We start from the raw sequence: 19,112 nt of genomic DNA, 5'->3' as shown, positions 1-19,112 counted from the left end.
GGGCTTTCTTGTGTCCCCAGGGGCACACGGAGAGATGGTGGCCTCCCCGAAAGCCAGTGAGGCACACCCCACTGTGCCCAGGGTCATTCTGGCAGCTGTAGCTGCCATATCAGGAAAGTAGCAGCAACTCCTTGGAAACAATACCCATCCACTGACCCTTCCCCCAGGCCAAGGGTCCCTCCTGGTCTTACCAGGTGTCCCCACCGCACCGCTGCTCCTAAGAGCACCCGGATATGCAGAGACAGACGCAGACACATACTCTCAGCTGTGCACATACGCAGAATATTTCTGTCGGAACCAGGCCAAGGAAGCAGAGGCTGACTGATTTATCCAACAGGGGATTATGTCTACCCACTAATCATAGGAACAAATCTCCTCTGGCAGTAGACATTTAGGGAGGGAAAATAACAATAACAACAATAAAGACAGCAGAGTAAATACACAGGGCAAAAGGTCATACTGGATTTCAAACCCAAATAAACTGCCAGTCCGTTCTTGGCAAAGCAGAGCCATTCTCCCTATGCACTGGTCTGTCGCATAGTAAGATTCAAAGAGAGGGGCGCTATAACTGGGGGTATAGCTCAGGGGTAGAGCATTTGACTGCAGAACAAGAGAGGGGCGCACCGGGCACAGTGGCTCAGGCCTGTAATCCCAGCCCTTTGGGAGGCCAAGGTGGGCAGATTACGAGGTCAGGAGATCAAGACCATCCTGGCTAACATGGCGAAACCCCGTCTATTAAAAACACAAAAAATTAGCCGGCCGTGTTGGCGGGCGCCTGTAGTCCCAGCTACTCGGGAGGCTGAGGCAGGAGAATGGCGTGAACCCGGGAGGCAGAGCTTGCAGTGAGCCAAGATAGCGCCACTGCACTCCGGCCTGGATGACACAGCGAAACTTCGTCTCAAAAAAAAAAAAAAAAAAAAACCAAAACAAAAAAAACAAAGAGAGGGGCGCCTGAGGTGTTTGCACCTGTCCCTCCCTTCAGACACCCACCACTGTCTTGGACAGATGGGGTAATCACAAATCCTTACTAAATCTTTTTGTCTTATTCTCCAACCTCAGCCCCTTTTAAAAACTCACAGCACATCTCATGTTTCTAATTCTGTGACCCTCAGTTTCTTCTTCTCTTCTCAATGGGCCTTTTTACTACCAAAAAAGAGACACCCCCCACCCGCCTCATCACCCCCCCTGGCAAGGCACAGTGATTAGAAAAGATAAGTATTAGGCCGGGCACGGTGGCTCACGCCTGTAATCCCAGCACTTTGGGAGGCTGAGGCGGGCGGATCACGAGGTCAGGAGATCGAGACCACAGTGAAACCCCATCTCTACTAAAAAATACAAAAAAATTAGCCAGGCATGATGGCAGGCACCTGTAGTCCCAGCTACTCAGGAGGCTAAGCCAGGAGAATGGCGTGAACCTGGGAGGCGCAGCTTGCAGTGAGCCAAGGTCACGCCACTGCACTCCAGTCTGGGTGACAGAGTGAGACACCGTCTCAAAAAAAAAAAAAAAAAAAGAAAAGGTAAGTATTGGCTGGGCATGGTCTCCCAGAACTTTGGGCGGCAGAGGAGGGCAGACCACCTGAGGTCAGGAGTTCGAAACCAGCCTGGTCAACATGGCAAAACCCCGTCTATACTAAAAATACAAAAATTAGCCAGGTGTGGTAGCAGGCACCTGTAATCCCATCTGCTGAGGTAGGAGAATCGCTTGAACCTGGGAGGCAGAGGTTGCAGTGAGCCGAGATTGTACCAATGCACTCCAGCCTGGGCAACAGAGCAAAACTCTGTCTCAAAAAAAAAAAAAAAATTATTGAGTTTAACACAAGATTTTCCAAAGAGTATTTGTGTCTCATTTCATTTTATGTAAATGTTCAATATTTTAACTTCTTTTTCACACACCCAAAGTTTTTGAAAGTTGTGAAACTTAAATGTGTTTAGATGTGGACTTTAGAGGTCAACTGAAACATGCCTGGGGGAACACAGATGTCACCATGTTACAGGGGAAGGAACAACTGTGTAAAGATCCTGGGTAACAGACTAAACACCCGAATTGAATCTGGGGGACTCGAGCTCAAAGTGTTGTCATGGTTACAACCATGGCCACGTGGGTAAGTCCTCCCAGAAAGTCACCAAGTCCCAGGCACGGAACTTCAATTCTGCAAGGTTGCCACGTTCATGACACGCTCGCTCACGGGGCACATGCACCAGGTACATGCACTGGGTACCCGTGAGACAGAGGCTACTTGGGGGATACAGGGTCAGTGTGGCTGAGTAGTGCCTTTGGGCTAAGCCCTGGCTGTCTACAAGCCCGCAGTACCATTAGTGTACAACGGAGACTGCCTACTGGGGCCCGTTCCCTGCAGGCAAATGTACACAGGAAGCCAAAAGAAAACTGAAGGCTAGCTGGTGAACACTCAGCCGTGGGATACAGTGACACAAGGAGCCAGTTATGGAAAGCAGCAGCCAGATGGATGGTGAATCCCCCACCTGGACAGTGAGAGGCTGGCACCCCCGGGTTCCTACTCCTGCTCTCCCGGCTAGATTAAGTTACTAACCTCTCCGATGGTGTGCAATGCACAGACAGACAGGCAGCAGCCCGCACAGCCTGTATCCCCCACTGACTCAAACCCTAACACAGAATGCATCCCCAGAAAATAAACTGTAGGGGCTACCCAGGGATAAGGCAGGGATTTCTCTAGGACATTACCCACCCAGCTTCCTTAAGCTAGAACACCAGCAGCCGGCGTAACTCGCTACTGAGATGAAAGTCTTTCTATCCGTATTTGAGGCCACATCAACCTTTCTTCAGACTCAATTTCCTGTGGTGTCCAAATCCTGAGCAAAGACAAGCTGGCAGTTTGTCTCATTCCACTGTTTTTAAGAGGCAAAAAGAAAAAAAAAAAAAAGGCCAGGTACACTGGCTTACACCTGTAATCCCAGCACTTTGGGAGGCCAAGGGGGCATTGCTTGAGGCCAGGAATTCGAGACCAGCTTGGGCAACATAGAGAGACCCTGTTTGTACAAAAATATTCGTAAAAATTAGCTGGGCGCAGTAGCACATGCCCCTAGTCCCAGCTGCTCAGGAGGCTGAGGCAGGATTGCTTGAGCCCAGGAGTTCAAGGCTTCAATGAGACGTGATTGCACCATTGCACTCCAGCCTGGGTGACAGTGAGACCCTGTCTCAAAAAAGAAAGTTTGGTGCTTTAAAAGGCTGTCTTTTACCTGTTGCTTACAATCCTGCACTGGCCTGACCAGTACTAATACCCCCTCCTTTGCTCCACTGATCATGGCAACTTCTGATGTAATGCCAAGTCCCAAGCACCATCTTAGGACTCAGCCCGGTACCCAGGATCCCTCAGAACACAGAGGCTCTTGAATTTTAGTGATGATGAACAGAAAGGAAAGCTAGACCTTGCCAGTCAAAAAGGTACTTCTTGACCATTATGCTGACTCACAAATTCAGTAAGTCAGCAGGAGTTACAGGATGCATGCAAAGGAAGCTACAGGTTTTGTAAGAAGCATTTACCACCATGCTGATGTAGCAACAGGGCATCCCGTTAAGGTGCCTCCAAGGCAAGAATATAATGCAGCTTATTGATATAGTAATTTTTGTTTTGTTGTTTTACTGTTCTTTGTCTATAAAAAGCAGCGTCCTAGACACCCTCCTCAGCAGTAAACCTCAGGGAGGCTGGGAATGGTGGCACATGCCTGTAACCTCAGCACTTTGGGAGGCCAAGGTGGGAGGATCACTTGAGGCCAGGAGTTTGAGACCAGCCTGAGCAACATAGCAAGACCCCATCTCTATGAAAAAATTTTTTTAAGCTCCAGCTCCCTCTCCCTCTCCCTCTCCCCACGGTCTCCCTCTCCCTCTCTTTCCACGGTCTCCCTCTGATGCCGAGCCAAAGCTGGACTGTACTGCTGCCATCTTGGCTCACTGCAACCTCCCTGCCTGATTCTCCTGCCTCAGCCTGCCGAGTGCCTGCGATTGCAGGCGAGCGCCGCCACGCCTGACTGGTTTTCGTATTTTTTTGGTGGAGACGGGGTTTCGCTGTGTTGGCCGGGCTGGTCTCCAGCTCCTAACCGCGAGTGATCCGCCAGCCTCGACCTCCCGAGGTGCCGGGATTGCAGACGGAGTCTCGTTCACTCAGTGCTCAATGGTGCCCAGGCTGGGGTGCAGTGGCGTGATCTCGGCTCGCTACAACCTCCACCTCCCAGCCGCCTGCCCTGGCCTCCCAAAGTGCCGAGATTGCAGCCTCTGCCCGGCCGCCACCCCATCTGGGAAGTGAGGAGTGTCTCTGCCTGGCCGCCCATCGTCTGGGATGTGAGGAGCCCCTCTGCCTGGCTGCCCAGTCTGGAAAGTGAGGAGCGCCTCTTCCTGGCCACCATCCCATCTAGGCAGTGAGGAGCGTCTCTGCCCGGCCGCCCATCGTCTGAGATGTGGGGAGCGTCTCTGCCCCGCCGCCCCGTCTGGGATGTGAGGAGCGTCTCCGCCCGGCAGCCACCCCGTCCTGGAGGGAGGTAGGGGGTCAGCCCCCCGCCTGGCCAGCCGCCCCGTCCGGGAGGGAGGTGGGGGGCTCAGCCCCCCCACCCGGCCAGCCGCCCCGTCCGGGAGGTGAGGGGCGCCTCTGCCCGGCCGCCCCTACTGGGAAGTGAGGAGCCCCTCTGCCCGGCCACCACCCCGTCTGGGAGGCGTACCCAACAGCTCATTGAGAACGGGCCATGATGACAATGGCGGTTTTGTGGAATAGAAAAGGGGGAAAGGTGGGGAAAAGATTGAGAAATCGGATGGTTGCTGTGTCTGTGTAGAAAGAGGTAGACATGGGAGACTTTTCATTTTGTTCTGTACTAAGAAAAATTCTTCTGCCTTGGGATCCTGTTGATCTGTGACCTTACCCCCAACCCTGTGCTCTCTGAAACATGTGCTGTGTCCACTCAGGGTTAAATGGATTAAGGGCAGTGCAAGATGTGCTTTGTTAAACAGATGCTTGAAGGCAGCATGCTCGTTAAGAGTCATCACCACTCCCTAATCTCAAGTACCCAGGGACACAAACATTGCGGAAGGCCGCAGGGTCCTCTGCCTAGGAAAACCAGAGACCTCTGTTCACTTGTTTATCTGCTGACCTTCCCTCCACTATTGTCCTGTGACCCTGCCAAATCCCCCTCTGCGAGAAACACCCAAGAATGATCAATTAAAAAAAAAAAAGAAAAAGAAAAAATTTTTTTAAATTAGCCAGGTGTGGTGGTGCACACTTATAGTCCCGGCTACTGGACAGGCTGAGGTGGGAGCATCACTTGAGCCCAAGAGTTGGCGGTTACAGTGAGCTATGGTCGCACCACTGCCCTCCAGCCTGGGTGACAGTGTGAGACTCCACCTCAAAAATGAATAAATAAAAAAAAAATAAATAAATAATAAACCTCAGGGAACTCTGCTGCAGACCTCCAATGAGAAGGCCGCTTATAAAGGTGGCAACAAGTTTAGGAGAAAGAAAACCCACCCAGCTGGGCGTGGTGGCTCATGCCTATAATCCCAGCACTTTGGGAGGCTGAGGTGGGCGGATCACTTGAGGTCAGGAGTTCAAGACCAGCCTGGCCAACATGGTGAAACCCCGTCTTTACTAAAAATATGAAAATTAGCTGGGCATGGCGGCGTGCGCCTGTAATCCCAGCTTCTCGGGAGACTGAGGCACGAGAATCGCTTGAAACCCGGAGGCAGAAGTTGCAGTGAGCCGAGATCGCACCACTGCACTCCAGCCTCGGTGACAGAGTGAAACGCCATGTCAAAAAAAAAAAAAAAAAAGAAGAAAGAAAAACCCAATGTCCCAAATGCCATTAGAGAATCGAGGGAGGGTGTCAGGAAAGATACCAAATAGAAATACCTTCTTCCCTCCATTCCAGTAAGAGTTAAATGTGACTATATAAACTGAGAAAGACACCACCACTTGAAATAAGGATGTGCGATACCTGGGCTGCAGATCTTTTTACAAGAAGGAATGTGTCTGAGACTATACCTCAAAGCCACACAGGAGGATACCAGCAGTAGGCGGGACAAAAGAATTAATCCATTGGCTTTAGCCAAATTCCCACCCTCCAGCTCTGAATGATTCTGACAGGGATTCTTAGGCAAATCTCTCACTGCGTGCTAGACGTGCAGGTTGATGGGGTCTAATGGATCAGGATCCAAGCCTGGAGGGAGGACGCCCTGGTGCACGCTGGAGTTCTCAAGATCACAACTGAGCTCATGCCAACAGATCTCAGAGCCCTGGAAGTCACGGGACACTCCTCCCAGACCCGTGGGCATTCGTATACAATCACATGTATTTACATATGTGGGACCAGCCTCCAATGCAGTTTACAAAGTGCTATAGAGATAATACTTGCTTTATGCAAAAGTTGTTTCTGCATTTGGCCTTGGCCAAACCTCCCTGGGGATTTAAGAGCTGCATTCCACTCCACTTACAGGTTTTACACAAAGACAAGAGAACCATGGGCCACCCCAGTTCAAGCGCATCTGACAGGGCTGGGCAACACACCCACATCCCCCAGTCCTGGGCTACCTCACACAGAGGGGGAACAAGACCTCTCCTGAGGGCTACCCCAGAACCCTGAAGTCCAGCAGGGTGGATCTGCTGACGTCCCCACCCAGGGCACACCATGGGGGTGGGTGTGGGGAGAGGGGCAGGTCTGGACGAGACGGGTGATTCAGACCGGGCAGGGCTCCAGAAGAGCTGTCAAGTCCCGCGGGGGCCGTCCTAAGAAACGTAGTAGCCGGGCAACCCTGCCTGCCAGCCGCCTGCGCTCAGGCGCCTTCGGATGACCCGAAGCCACCTCGAGAGTTTGCACCTGGATCCCACGGTCACTACTCAGGCTACGAACCTGACCTGGGCAAAACAGCACCAGGCGGCTCCCTGTCCAGCCCATGGGAGCCGGGGCTCATTACCTGGAGAGGCAGCGTCGCCTCTCTGCGCTGCCCACCCGCCCTTTTCCGCGGCGGCGCTCCGCAGCTGAGGTGGAGCTCGAGGTAACCCTCTCCCAAGCGATCGCTGGTGGCGGGGGCGGACACCGGCGGGGCGGGGCAGGATACTGCCAGCCAATTCCGAGCACCGGGGAGTGCGTGCGCCCGGGGAGTGCGTGCGCCCGGGGCGCGTGGAGCAGCGCCAACCGTGCACTCACCAACCCACCGACCCTCCCCAAAGCCGGGGACACAGGCGTGGCTCCAGGTGGCTCTCCTGGCGCCCCCAGCACGGGCGCCCCCATGGCACTGGAGATGCACGGGAGAGAGAGAAGGAGAGAGAAACAGATAAAAGCAGAAAGAAACAGAGTGGGAGAGAAAGGAGGTAGAAACAGAGAGAGAAAAACAGAGACATATATATCGAAAGAGAAACAGGACAGAGAAATAGGTTATTAAGTGAAGCGAGGGGATAGGAATGCATAGCAAGGCGGGAGAGGAGATGGAAACATGCAGAGAGAGGAGATCCGGACGGTGGAAAGGGGCGGAGGCGCGCGCGGCCGGGTCCCTGGGCTGCGCTCCGGCCACGGCCGCCCGAGACGGGTGTCGAGGACAGGGATCGCGGAGGATGTGGATCCCCTCCCTGGCCTGCCCAGGCGCGCGCGTCCCTTCGTCTCGGCGTACGCAGCCCGGCCGGGCGCACTCGCCGTTTCCGGGCCAGCGGGGCAGCCACGGGGACAAGGGCCACAGCGCCCCCGCCGCCCGGCCAAGGACGCGCAGCCCGCGCCTCCGCCCCGCCCCGCCGGCGCGACCCGCACGGGCGCGCCCCCCGCAGAGGGGCGTCGGCACAAAGCCGCCCCACACAATGGCCCGGCCCCGCGCAGCGCGCCCTGCAACCCGGCTCCGCGCAGCTGCACTCACATCTGGGCAACGAGGGCCTGTGGTCCACGGGCACCCAGATCTTCTGCACTCGGCTCTGCGTCAGTTCCAACGGCATCTTCGCGGCTGCGCCCGACGGTCCGCCTCCCGGGGCCGAGATCCCGACGCTGGCAGGAGAGCGGCCGCCGACCCCCGGAACAAAGGAGGAGAGGGGGGCGTGCGCCGGCGCGCGGCCGGGCGTTTCCTGCGCTGCCAGGGGAAACGTACTTTGGGCTAAGTTCCGGACCCTCGCCTGTGCGGGGCTCGACGTGTGCTGCGAGGGTAGCGAGGCTGGGGATGCCCGGCACGGCCGGCTCGTCCGCTCGGAAAGCTCTGGGATGCTCGGGCGCAGTGACAGCCGCGCTCTCGCCACCAGGCCCTGCCGCTCGCCTCCTCTCCGGCTTGGCTAGGATGCCCTGCGCACCGCCGGCTTTTAAAGAGTCCGGGCTGGCCGCAGACGCGTACGTCAGCCTCGGGGCGGGCCGCATTCCTTGGGTCCCAGCCCCCTTCCACGTGGGGAGGAGGGTGGGCGAGCCGGGAGGTAGCCTGCGAGCTCCCCCTGCGGGCCGGCGACGGCGGTGCACCAGCTCCTGCCGCCCTGCCCCGGGCCTGGAGCGCGCCCAGCCCTGCTGAAGGGTCCTGGCTGCTGTTATCCCCTCGTCCCGTTGTCCCCTCGAGACGTCTGGCACAGCTTCCCCGACTAATTCCGGCCCCTCACCTCAACTGTGCTGGCCGGGAGGAGAGCAGCGACGCAGTCCTGCCCAGTGTAGACCGTGGACCCCGCAGCCGAATCCCTTGGGAAGCTGCTTAAAATGCATCCTACCAATGCAGCTCCTTTAGGGCCATGGAGCCCCAGTACTCTGCATTCCTAACACGCGCTGTGGGGCAGGCGCAGTCCAGGTAAGGACATGGGCCAGGCTGCTCCCTGATAATACCCGTGAGCCCATCCCCCGCCACGACCGGGGCGACCCGCGGGGAGGAGGCTTCCCTGATCCTCCCACCTCACCTTGTCCACTTTCCTGAATCCCTTAGAAACCTGGACTTGAACTGAGCCTTGCTCCCCTCCCCTAGCCCAAAGACTGGGAAGCTTGAGAGGCCTGCGGTGCTGGGTACGAGGAGGGGGCGGGAAAGCCCCGGGGAGCTGGACTGAAGTGGACTGGGGCTGGGGGCAGCTGGCATCTGGTTTTCACACTCACCATGTACACCATTCAATAAACCTTTATCGCCCCGAGTAGAAGAATGAATAAAACTAGACCCATTTCGATCTGCAATTCATTACCTAAGTCGAGGGAAAACTATTGGGGGCGGCCCCTTATTAGGCAGACCCCTAAAATTCACTCCGTTATCCTGCACACCCTGCAGCTCTGCCTCCCCACTTTTTGGTGCATCCGTGCCCCGTCTCCTTTCCCGGCCCTCGCAGTTTGCACCAGCTCGCGACTTGTGACAGTCGTGCAGTCAGGTCAGAGGCGTGCGGGGAAGATCTGGGTTGCTTTTGATGGGGAACCGCCGCCCGCGCCGGGACGGATGTAATTTTTGCAAACGAAGCCTCAGTACAGGAGCGCTGCGCCGCCTTGCAGAGAGGTGCACTCTTAGCGCTGAGGCTGGGCTGTGATTGGAGGGAAGGCGGCGCTCGCTGAAACCTACACCGCGGCGGAAAAGTCTGCGCAGAGGCTGCCACACGTCGCTCACGTCCCGCATGCTCCACAGGGAGGGCGCCCGCGCCCAGGCGGCGACCGGGGCGGCTCCCGCCCCGCGCGCCCGCCCCACCCGGGCCTCCACTCCTCCCGACCCGCCGCCTGCCGAGGGGCTCCGGAACGCGCAACATCGGCCACCTGGCCTGTGCCCCGCCACCCTCCCCCACGCCTCGACCCTCACTCCCCCTCCCGCCTCGACCCCCACTCCGGCACCCCGCCCCCGGCGCCGCCCTCTCAGAGCCCCTGTTCCCGCGACAGCTTTGCTGACGGTCTGGTTTCCGCGCTCTGGCGGCTGTTCAGAAACCCGATGCGTTGCATTTGGACTTGTTTTCTGCAGCGGGAGCACATGCCAGAGGCGACACCCTAAACGCCCAGGGGAGAGTCCCACTCCACTCCTGAAATAAGAGTGGGCTGACCCGAAGAGGGAAACAGCAGGCAGCGAGCGTCCGCGCCACCGGGACGAGTTCCCGCCCTGGGGTTCGCGAGGGTCGGGGAGGGCTGTAGGCTGCGCGCGGGGAGAGCGGCTGCACCCCTGCAAAGAGCGCCCGCGGTTCCTGCGGAATGACGGTGCACCTGCGCGCCCGCTGCTTGCCCACCGATTTTGCACACGTACAGGCCAGGCAAGCGGACCAGGGGGCCTTCTTCCACACTCCCTACAAGCTTGCAAACACTGCTGGTTTCAGCTCACAGGGAGAGCAGAGAGACGGCGTCTGCCCCAGCAGCGGCACATCATTCATCTCTTGACCTAGATAACGCATCTGACAGCGGTCAGCTCTTAGGGCACAGGGAGTTGATGTCCCGGAGGTCCAGCTGAACTTTCGCAGACCGGGCACTTTTCCTGTCTGTCAATAACGCGTTGCGAGTCTAGAGGGAAGACTATGTTCTTCCCCCATTCGCCTCCTGCACTTGCTCTGCAGCAGGCAAAAGGAAGTTAACTCAATCCCCCCTCCCCCCGCTCCTTACATCTAAGTGCAAACTGGGAGTGCGTGGGAGCAAGGACGAATACACACCTGTTTTTGTTTTTGTTTTTTTAATGGCCAGCTAGAACTCCTGGCAGCCTTTACAGCCCCAGGTAAGTTAGGGTAGAGCCCTCATGAGAGATGAAACTGCTTCACTACAAAATCACTTATAAACAACCCAACTGCAACTGTATTCTGGTAATTTACTGGTTCCGAGTTTACTAGTTTGGACATCCTCCTAACTCATTCCCTAGCTCTGCTAATGCCCCATCTTCACCCCAAATGTCCAACTAGGGCTTGGCCAACTTCCCTCCTACTAACCTGGGTATCACAAAGGCGGCCCTTCAGAAAACGCTCCCAATAACGTAAATGTTCCTCTAATACGATGATTCTTTTACAGCTACAATAACACCAAGGCTAGCGCAGATTGATGATTTCTCCTAGGTCATGGTCCTAGAAACTATGAAAGATAGAAGGAAACTTCAAGACTACCTAGTCAACCCCACTTGCTTTATGGGAAGAAGTAAAGGGAGTTGAGATTAGAGTAGTCAAGGAACCAGGTCAGAGATCAAAGAAGAAAGCCAATTAGGAGCAGAGTTTGCTGGGGTTTTTGTTGGTTTGTTTTTGTTTTTCCCTTCTGCTTGACACGGACGCAGATAGATAGCTCCCTAGGAGACTCATTATAGGGCCACCCTAACCCCAGGGTGCTGAGTGGAATCCTAATTTAGCAGCCGATCAGGCTGTGATTCAGACTCACCTAGAACAATTGAGCTGTTTGGGAAGGAAAGGTCAGAGAAGGACCTTCCGTGAGTAGAATGAGACATTAGCAGGGCAATTATTGAAAATGATCCTGGCCAGTGCAGTGGCTCGCACCTGTAATCCCAGCACTTTGGGTGGCTCAGGCGGACGGATTGATTGAGCTCAGGAGTTAAGAGACCAGCCTGGGCAACATGAAACCCCATCTCTGCAAAAAAAAAAAAAAAAAAAATTTAAAATAGCTGGGCATGGTGGCTCGCACCTGTGGTCCCAGTTATTTTGGAGACTGAGGTGGGAGGATCACCTGAGCCCAGGAGGCAGAGGTTGCAGTGAGCTGTGATTGCACCATTGCACTCCAGCCTGGGTGACAGAGTGAGACCCTGTCGCAAAAAAAGAAAAAAAAAAAAAAAGCAAGTGCCTGGTGAGGTGCTCACATAGCTGAATTCACTGAGCTCGGTCCAGCCTTGAGAGGACAGTGGAGTGGTTTTTCTCCAGGATCACCTTTGTTCTCACACTTCTGTGCCAGCCAGTGTCATCTAACTCCTACCAGTGCTTCCAAATGCTGCTGTAACAACAAACGCGAGCAACCGCATTTCTGTGATCCTGTGCCAGCCATAGCCAGGTTAAAACGTTCAAACCAAGCTAGGACCTACCCGCTGCCCCACAGAGAGTGAGAGAGGTGACAAGCATGGTAGGCTGGGAGCAATCAGAAGTTGCTCATTAGACACCAAGTGTCACTATTTGCTCTTGAGAAAAATCCCATGTATGAGGGAGAGAAGTGAGACACCAAACAAAACACTGAAACAAACCCTTCCATCATCACCAGCCAAAGACACGGGGAGGGGGCTCTTATTTCAATAAATTATTTGTAACTCACACATGATTGAGAACAGAGACTGAGACTATCCACACAATGTCATGTTGGGGGTTCAAAAGACCAATTCATAACATGCACATAGATGTTTATACCAGCTTTATTGGTCATTGTTAAAATATGGAAACAACCAAGATGTCCTTTGGTAGGTAAATGGATAAACTATGGAATATCCAAACAATGGAATATGATTCCGTTCTAAAGAGAAATGAGCTATCAAGTCATGAAAAGACATGGAGAGGCCAGGTGCGGTGGCACACGCCTGTAATCCCAGCACTTTGGGAGGCCAAGGTGGGCAGACCACTTGAGGTCAGGAGTTCGAGACCAGCCTGGCCAACATGGCAAAACCTGGTCTTTACTAAAAATACAAAAATTAGCTGGGTGTGGTGGTACACACCTATAATCCCAGCTACTCGGGAGGCTGAGGCACAAGAATCACTTGAACCCAGGAGGTGGAGGTTGCAGTGAGCCAAGACTGTGCCACTGCACTCCAGCCTCAGTGACAGAGTGAGACTCTGTCTCAAAAAAAATTATTATTTTTCTACAAATATCATATATTTTTCTCCAATCTAGTGGACTTAGCGTCTCATTAAGTGGGTGTGAGGAGAATACACAGCAGCCATAGCCTGGCTCTGGGTGAAGTGACTCAAATTGCTCAACTGAAGTCCCGGCAAACCCTCCAGTAAGTTTCCATTTCTCTCTGCCCCGACCCTGTCACTCCATCTCCTGTGGGCATTTCCTTTTCTTTTCTTTTTCTTTTTTTTTTTTTTGAGACGGAGTCTCATGCTATCACCCTGGTTGGAGTGCAGTGGTACCATCTCAGCTTACTGCCACCTCCGCCTCTCAGGTTCAAGCGATTCTCCTGCCTCAGCCTCCTGAGTAACTGGTATTACAGGCTTGTGCCACCATGCTTGGCTAATTTTTTTTGTATTTTTAGTAGAGATGGCATTTCACCATGTTGGCCAGTCTGGTCTTGAACTCCTGACCTCAGATGATTTATCTAAGTAAATTATTCCAGAAAATAGAAAAGAATAAAAGCAACTCTAGTCATTTCTGAGGCTAGCATAACCTTGATTGGTAAAAAAAAAAGTAAAAGAAAAGGAAATTTTAAGTTCATTTTATTTATGACAGACAGAGATATAAGATTCCTATGTAAAATATTAGATCGTGAGAGCCAACCATATACAGTTGACCTTGAACAACACATTTGAATCACACAGGTACACCTACTTTCTCCTGCCTCTGCCACCCCTGAGACAGCAAGACCAACCCCCTCTTCCTCCTTCCCAGTCTACTCAACATGAAGACGACAGAGAGGAAGACCTTTATGAGGATTCACTTCCACTTAAGGAATAATGAATATGTTTTATCTTCCCTAAAAAAAATAAAATAAAAGATGTGGAGGATGGCTTGAGCCTTTTGTGTATTTCTCAAAAGTTTTAAGATGTCCTAATTTATTGGTCAAGCAAAAGAAGAAGAAAAGAAATGCAGTCATGTGTTGGCTAATGATGGGGATATGTTCTGAGAAATGCATCACTAAGCAATTCTGTCATTGTGCAAACTTACACAAACCTAGATGGCAGAGCCTACTACACATCTAGGCTACATGGTATAGCCTGTTGCTCCTAGGGTACAAACCTGTACAGCATGTGACTCTACGGAATACTGTAGGCAACTGTAACACAATGGTAGGTATTTGTATATCTAAACATAGAAAATGTACTGTAAGGCCAGGTGCTGTGGCTCACACCTGTAATCCCAGAACTTTGGGAAGCCGAGGTGGGTGGATCATCTGAGTTCAGGAGTTCGAGACCAGCCTGACCAACATGGTAAAACTACTAAGAGTACAAAAATTAGCTGGGCATGGTGGTGGGGACCTATAATCCTAGCTACTTGGGAGGCTGAGGCAGGACAATCGCTTGAACCTGGGAGGCAGAGGCTGCAGTGAGCCGAGATCATGCCATTGCACTCCAGCCTGGGGGACAGAGCAAGACTCCGTCTCAAAAATAATAATAATAATAAGTACAGTAAAAATGCAGTATAAAAGACTAAAACAAGCCAGGTACAGTGGCTCAGGCCTGTAATCCCAGCACTTTGGGAGCCTGAGGTGGGGAGGATTGCTTAAGGACAGGGATTTGAGACCAGCCTGGGCAACATAGCAAGACTCCATCTGTGATGGTGAATACTGAGTGTCAAGATGATTGGATTGAAAAATCCTGGGTGTGTCTGTGAGGGTGTTGCCAAAGGAGATTAACATTTGAGTCAGTGGACTGGGAGAGGCAGACCCACCCTCCGTCTGGGTGGGCACCATCTAATCAGCTGCCAGCAGGGCCCGAACAAAAGCAGGCAGAAGACCGTGGAAAGACTAGACTGGCTTAGTCTCTGCGCCTACATCTTTCTCCTGTGCTGAGTGCTTCCTGCCCTCAAACATCAGACTCCAAATTCTTCAGCTTTGGGACTCTTGGACCTTTGACCACAGACTGAAGGCTGCACTATTAACTTCCCACTTTTGAGGTTTTGGGACCTGGACTGGCTTCCTTGCTCCTCAGCTTGCAGACGGCCTATTGTGGACCTCACCTTGTGATCGTGGGAGTCAATGCTCCTTAATAAACTCCCCTTATATATACATCTATCCTATTAGTTCTGTCCCTCTACAGAACCCTGACTAATCCACCATCTCTACAAAAAATAATACAAAAAATTAGCCGGGTGTGGTGGCAGGCGCCTGTGGTCCCAGCTACTTGGGAGGCTGAGGTGGAAGAATCGCTTGAACCAGGAGGTGGAGGCTGCAGTGAGTTGTGATTGCACCAGTGCACTCCAGCCTAGGAGACAGAGTGAGACTCCATCTCAAAAAAGAAAAGAAAAAAAAAAAGGCAAGCTCACGAGGCAGCACCCTGCTGCCTGTGCTGTCTCATGTGCCTTGGCTCTCAATATCTCTCCCGCCCTCTCCCCCGAATAGTGTTTGTCCTTATGAAAGCAAAAGAGGAAGGAGAGCCAGAAAGCTTGATTCTGGAAAATTCCTCTCAAAGTCTTGAAAACAAGGGGAGGGGTAGAGTAGAAAAAGAGCAGGATGTTGGAACCTGCAACCTTGCCACATTAAGTAGTGACGGGCCTCACCTCCCCAAAGGAGATCACCATCTGCCATGAGAATAAGTGAATGGAAAATGGACTGAGAAACTCACGTATCACACCACCTTGGCTCTGCCAGAGCAGCCAGGACAGTAGTCCGAATTCTCCCTTCTCTGCCTCGCCACACACAATGGCCCCTAACTCCCACCTACCTTCTCCCCCAAGAGAATTCTGCGGGGAGCCCCCCGAATACTCTCTGCTGGCAGTTGTGATCCTCCTGGAAGTGAACCACGTTTATCTGCATTCTCTTACCAGTTTGCTTGGTGACTCAGTCTCCCTGGGTACACTGCCAAAACCGACTTCTAGAGGAAAGTCTGAGTCCTGGGCCGCAGTGACCCCATGCAGACATGGCCAGCCACCTAGGAGGCATGTCAGGGTTGCAGGGGCCCTTGAACACTTGGATCCTGCTTGTTTTCATGCTAAGCCATGGAACTATGACCTAGAACATGAGTAGCTTTGTTTCTTGCCAGACAATTTCTCAGTATTGTGCAGACCCAGACACAACAAGATGAAGAAAACTCTAGATGTCTGTGAGGCCCAGATAAACCCGATGGAACAGCCCTGGGCAAAGCCCCATTCAGGGTAGGGGAAACATGGCCACTACTAATGCCTAAACCACCCCGCCCCATGTCTCCTCTCTAAGGGTCTTCTATGACCCTGACACCATCTTCTTCCAAATCGTGGATGAAAAAGGAACAGGAGGCGAGCGCAGTGGCTCACGCCTGTAATCCCAGCACTTTGGGAGGCTGAGGCAGGCAGATCAGTTCAGCTCAGGAGTTCGAGACCAGACTGACCAATGTGGTGAAACCCCATCTCTATAAAAATACAAAAATTAGCCAGGTATGGTAAGAGGTGCCTGTAATCCCAGCTACTCGGGAGGCCAAGGCAGGAGAATAGCTTGAACCTGGGAGGCGGAGGTTGCAGTGAGCCGAGATTGCGCCACTGCATTCCAGCCTGGGTGATAGAGCAAGACTCAGTCTCAAAAAAAAAAAAGAAAGAAAAAAGAAAAGAAACAGGAGCAAAAGCCCATCCTTGCCATGAGAAGAGTGTTGGTGTTCTATGCCCTTCACAGAGTAAAGCTCTAAGTGCAGCACCAGGCAAACTGTGCAAAGGGACAAATCAGGTGGTCACTCCAAGGCCCTTGAAAGCTCTTGGGCCAGCTTCCCACTGAATCCACAAACCCCTGTTGAAGAGTCCTGGGATCCTCAGCTTAGACCTCCGGCTCTTTGGCTCCAAGCTGTTTGCTCCATTATTAGATGGCGCTACTGGCTAGAAAGACATTGTTTACACTAAGCTGAGTTGATCTTCCTGGAAATGCCCCCTTGTCTCTTTCTGTTGCTGCACATGGGTTAAGCCTGCATCCCCCTCCAACAACAGGTGCTCGCCCTTAAATGTTTGAAAGCAGCTGTCACGTCCCATTGAAACAGGCATCCTTCAGGCTAAGGAGCCCGCTCCTAGACTTTAGCGCAGTGGAAACATAGTTTTCAAAAGTCTGTGCAATTCACTAAAGAGTGCGTTCATCTTGTGATGTCAAGAGCTGAATTAATCAGGGACTCAAGAAGCAATTCCAGGGAACCTCTGCATATCTAGGTTTAGAGACTCAACCGTGATGAACCAGGATTGTCTTATCTCCAAAGCTTATCCAATAGGAGTGGAAGGGCAAGACAGTGACTGCGGTAGGTGGGTGGGGACGTGGCTTGGGAGTTAGGAACCCCAACCTGGTTTCTGACCCTCTCTACACCTCGTCTAGACCTCTGCTCCCTTATCTGTCTAAGCATCTCTTCCACTTCCCAAATGGCAGACACCAATGGTTCCCATTGTTCTCAATGAAATACAAATATTAATAGAAACTGTCAGGCCTCTGAGCCCAAGCTAAGCCATCATATCCCCAGTGACCTGCACATATACATCCAGATGGCCTGAAGCAACTGAAGATCCACAGAAGTGAAAATCTTAACTGATGATATTCCACCATTGTGATTTGTTTCTGCCCCAACCTAACTGATCAATGTACTTTGTAATCTCCCCCACCCTTAAGAAGGTTCTTTATAATCTCCCCACCCTTAAGAAGTTTCTTTGTAATTCTCCCCACCCTTGAGAATGTACTTTGTGAGATCCACCCACTGCCCCCAAAACATTGCTCTTAACTCCACCGCCTATCCCAAAACCTATAAGAACCAATGATAATCCCACCACCTTTTGCTGACTCCTTTTTCGGACTCAGCCCGCCTGCACCCAGGTGAAATAAACAGCCTTGTTGCTCACACAAAGCCTGTTTGGCTGTCTCTCCACTTGGACACGTGAGACAGAAACCTGAGAGTAATCACTGGACTACAGGCAACTTAGAAACAGGGACAGCTGTTCATCTTTGAATCACCAGACCCTACCACAGTGTCCGACATGGAGAAGGTGTTCAATCTATGCTTGCTTAATGAATGAATGAATGTTTACCTTTGCAGCGATTCAACTAATGGATATATAATCCTTTTTTGTTTTGTTTTGTTTTGTTTTGTTTGAGACAGGGTCTGGCTCTGTTGCCCAGACTGCAGTGCACTGGTGCAATCACACGAACTCTAGTGCAGCCTAGAGTTTCTGGGCTCAAACTGTCCTCCCACTTCAGCCTCCCGAGTATCTGGGATTATGGGTGCATGCCACCACACTCAACTAATTTCTATCTTTTGTTTTTGTAGAGACAGGGGGTCTCATTTTGCTGCCCAGGCTGGTCTCAAACTCCTGGCCTCAAGCAAATCTCCTGCCTTTCAAAGTGATGGGATTACAGGCATAAGCCACCATGTCCAACCTCAATATATAATCCTAAGTAGGAGCGAGTACTGGCTCACATAAGAAGCTGGAAGCAGCTTCCACAAATCCTGCAGGGATCTGAGGTGGACAGACAGCCATTCACAGTAAAATCATCTGTAGAATGAGAACAGCAGCCCCATCTACCTCAAGAGGTACTTACGAAGACCAAACTGGATATGAGCAAAAGCACTTTTGGAAAAACTATAAAGTATTAGGTTAACCAATCCCTGGATGAGCACTTTTTGTAACTGTGCAAGCCCACCCCAGATGTCTGAATAGATTCCCTCTGATCTTGGCTGCTCTATGATTTGGTCTTCACCCCTTGGTTTCCCCAGCAGATCAGTGACATCCCCCAACACACACACACACACACACACACACACACACACACACACACGGGTGAAGGGAAGAGTCAATGTCAAAACAACTGAGTTTCCTAACCCAGGACTGGGGAGAATGGAAACTGGAACCCAGATCACGTTCTGCTGGGTACGGGAAGCATGCCCGGGTGACCCGCAGGGGCCAGGCAAGGCTGGCCCATGACTGCAGTGTAAACACATGCCGTGGAGCAACCCTAGGCTGGCAAGCCACAGCTGGCACCTCTCCCTGCTCTGTTCCCCTCATATTTCTTCCTTCTCCCAGTGGAAAGCATTCTAAAAATAGAGCCAAATCAAGCCAAAAAAAAAAAAAAAAAGAAGAAAGAAAAAAAAAAACGGGCAGGTTTTGGACAGCGATGCTAGCTGCTGACGAGATGTTAGGAAACCTCCCGGCTGGGCTGGATCAATGTGTAGGGTTCAAATGAGAGAATGGGACGGTCTGTAATCGCCAGTGTTGAGACTGGATCGTGTTCCCTTCTGTGTACTCCTCCTCAGAAAGCAGTGTGTGTGTGTGTGTGTGTGTGTGTGTATTGGGGAATGTCATTGACTCTGCTGGGTAAATCAAGGAGTGAAGGCCAAATCACAGAGTAGCCAAGATCGGAAGAAATCTATTCAGACATCTGGGATGGGCCTGGATAGTTAAAAAAATACTAATCTAGGGAT

At 52.3% G+C, this 19,112-nt stretch overlaps 1 protein-coding gene across 12 annotated transcripts in view; it reads right to left on the bottom strand.

Moving 5' to 3' along the window:
• PFKFB3 (6-phosphofructo-2-kinase/fructose-2,6-biphosphatase 3) overlaps positions 1-19,112 on the bottom strand; it is a 109,391-nt gene that overhangs the window by 43,006 nt on the left and 47,273 nt on the right. For 2 of the 12 annotated variants that reach the window (XM_008953118.5, XM_057298804.1), the window contains exon 1: positions 7,862-8,266. The exons of 6 other annotated variants lie outside the window; for them this stretch is intronic. In XM_008953118.5, coding sequence (XP_008951366.1) covers positions 7,862-7,937 — 76 coding nt within the window. In that variant the 5' untranslated portion in view covers positions 7,938-8,266. Of the gene's footprint in view, positions 1-7,861; positions 8,367-19,112 lie in introns of those variants that run through there. 4 more of the 12 variants (XM_003827796.4, XM_024930299.4, XM_055092390.2 and 1 more) reach the window with 4 other exon arrangements.

The sequence above is a fragment of the Pan paniscus genome, chromosome 8 (genome assembly GCF_029289425.2).
Source record: "Pan paniscus chromosome 8, NHGRI_mPanPan1-v2.0_pri, whole genome shotgun sequence".
Classification (NCBI taxonomy): domain Eukaryota; kingdom Metazoa; phylum Chordata; class Mammalia; order Primates; family Hominidae; genus Pan; species Pan paniscus.
The sequence above is the reverse complement of the archived record's forward strand: the minus strand, read 5'-3'. Positions and strand labels throughout refer to the sequence as shown.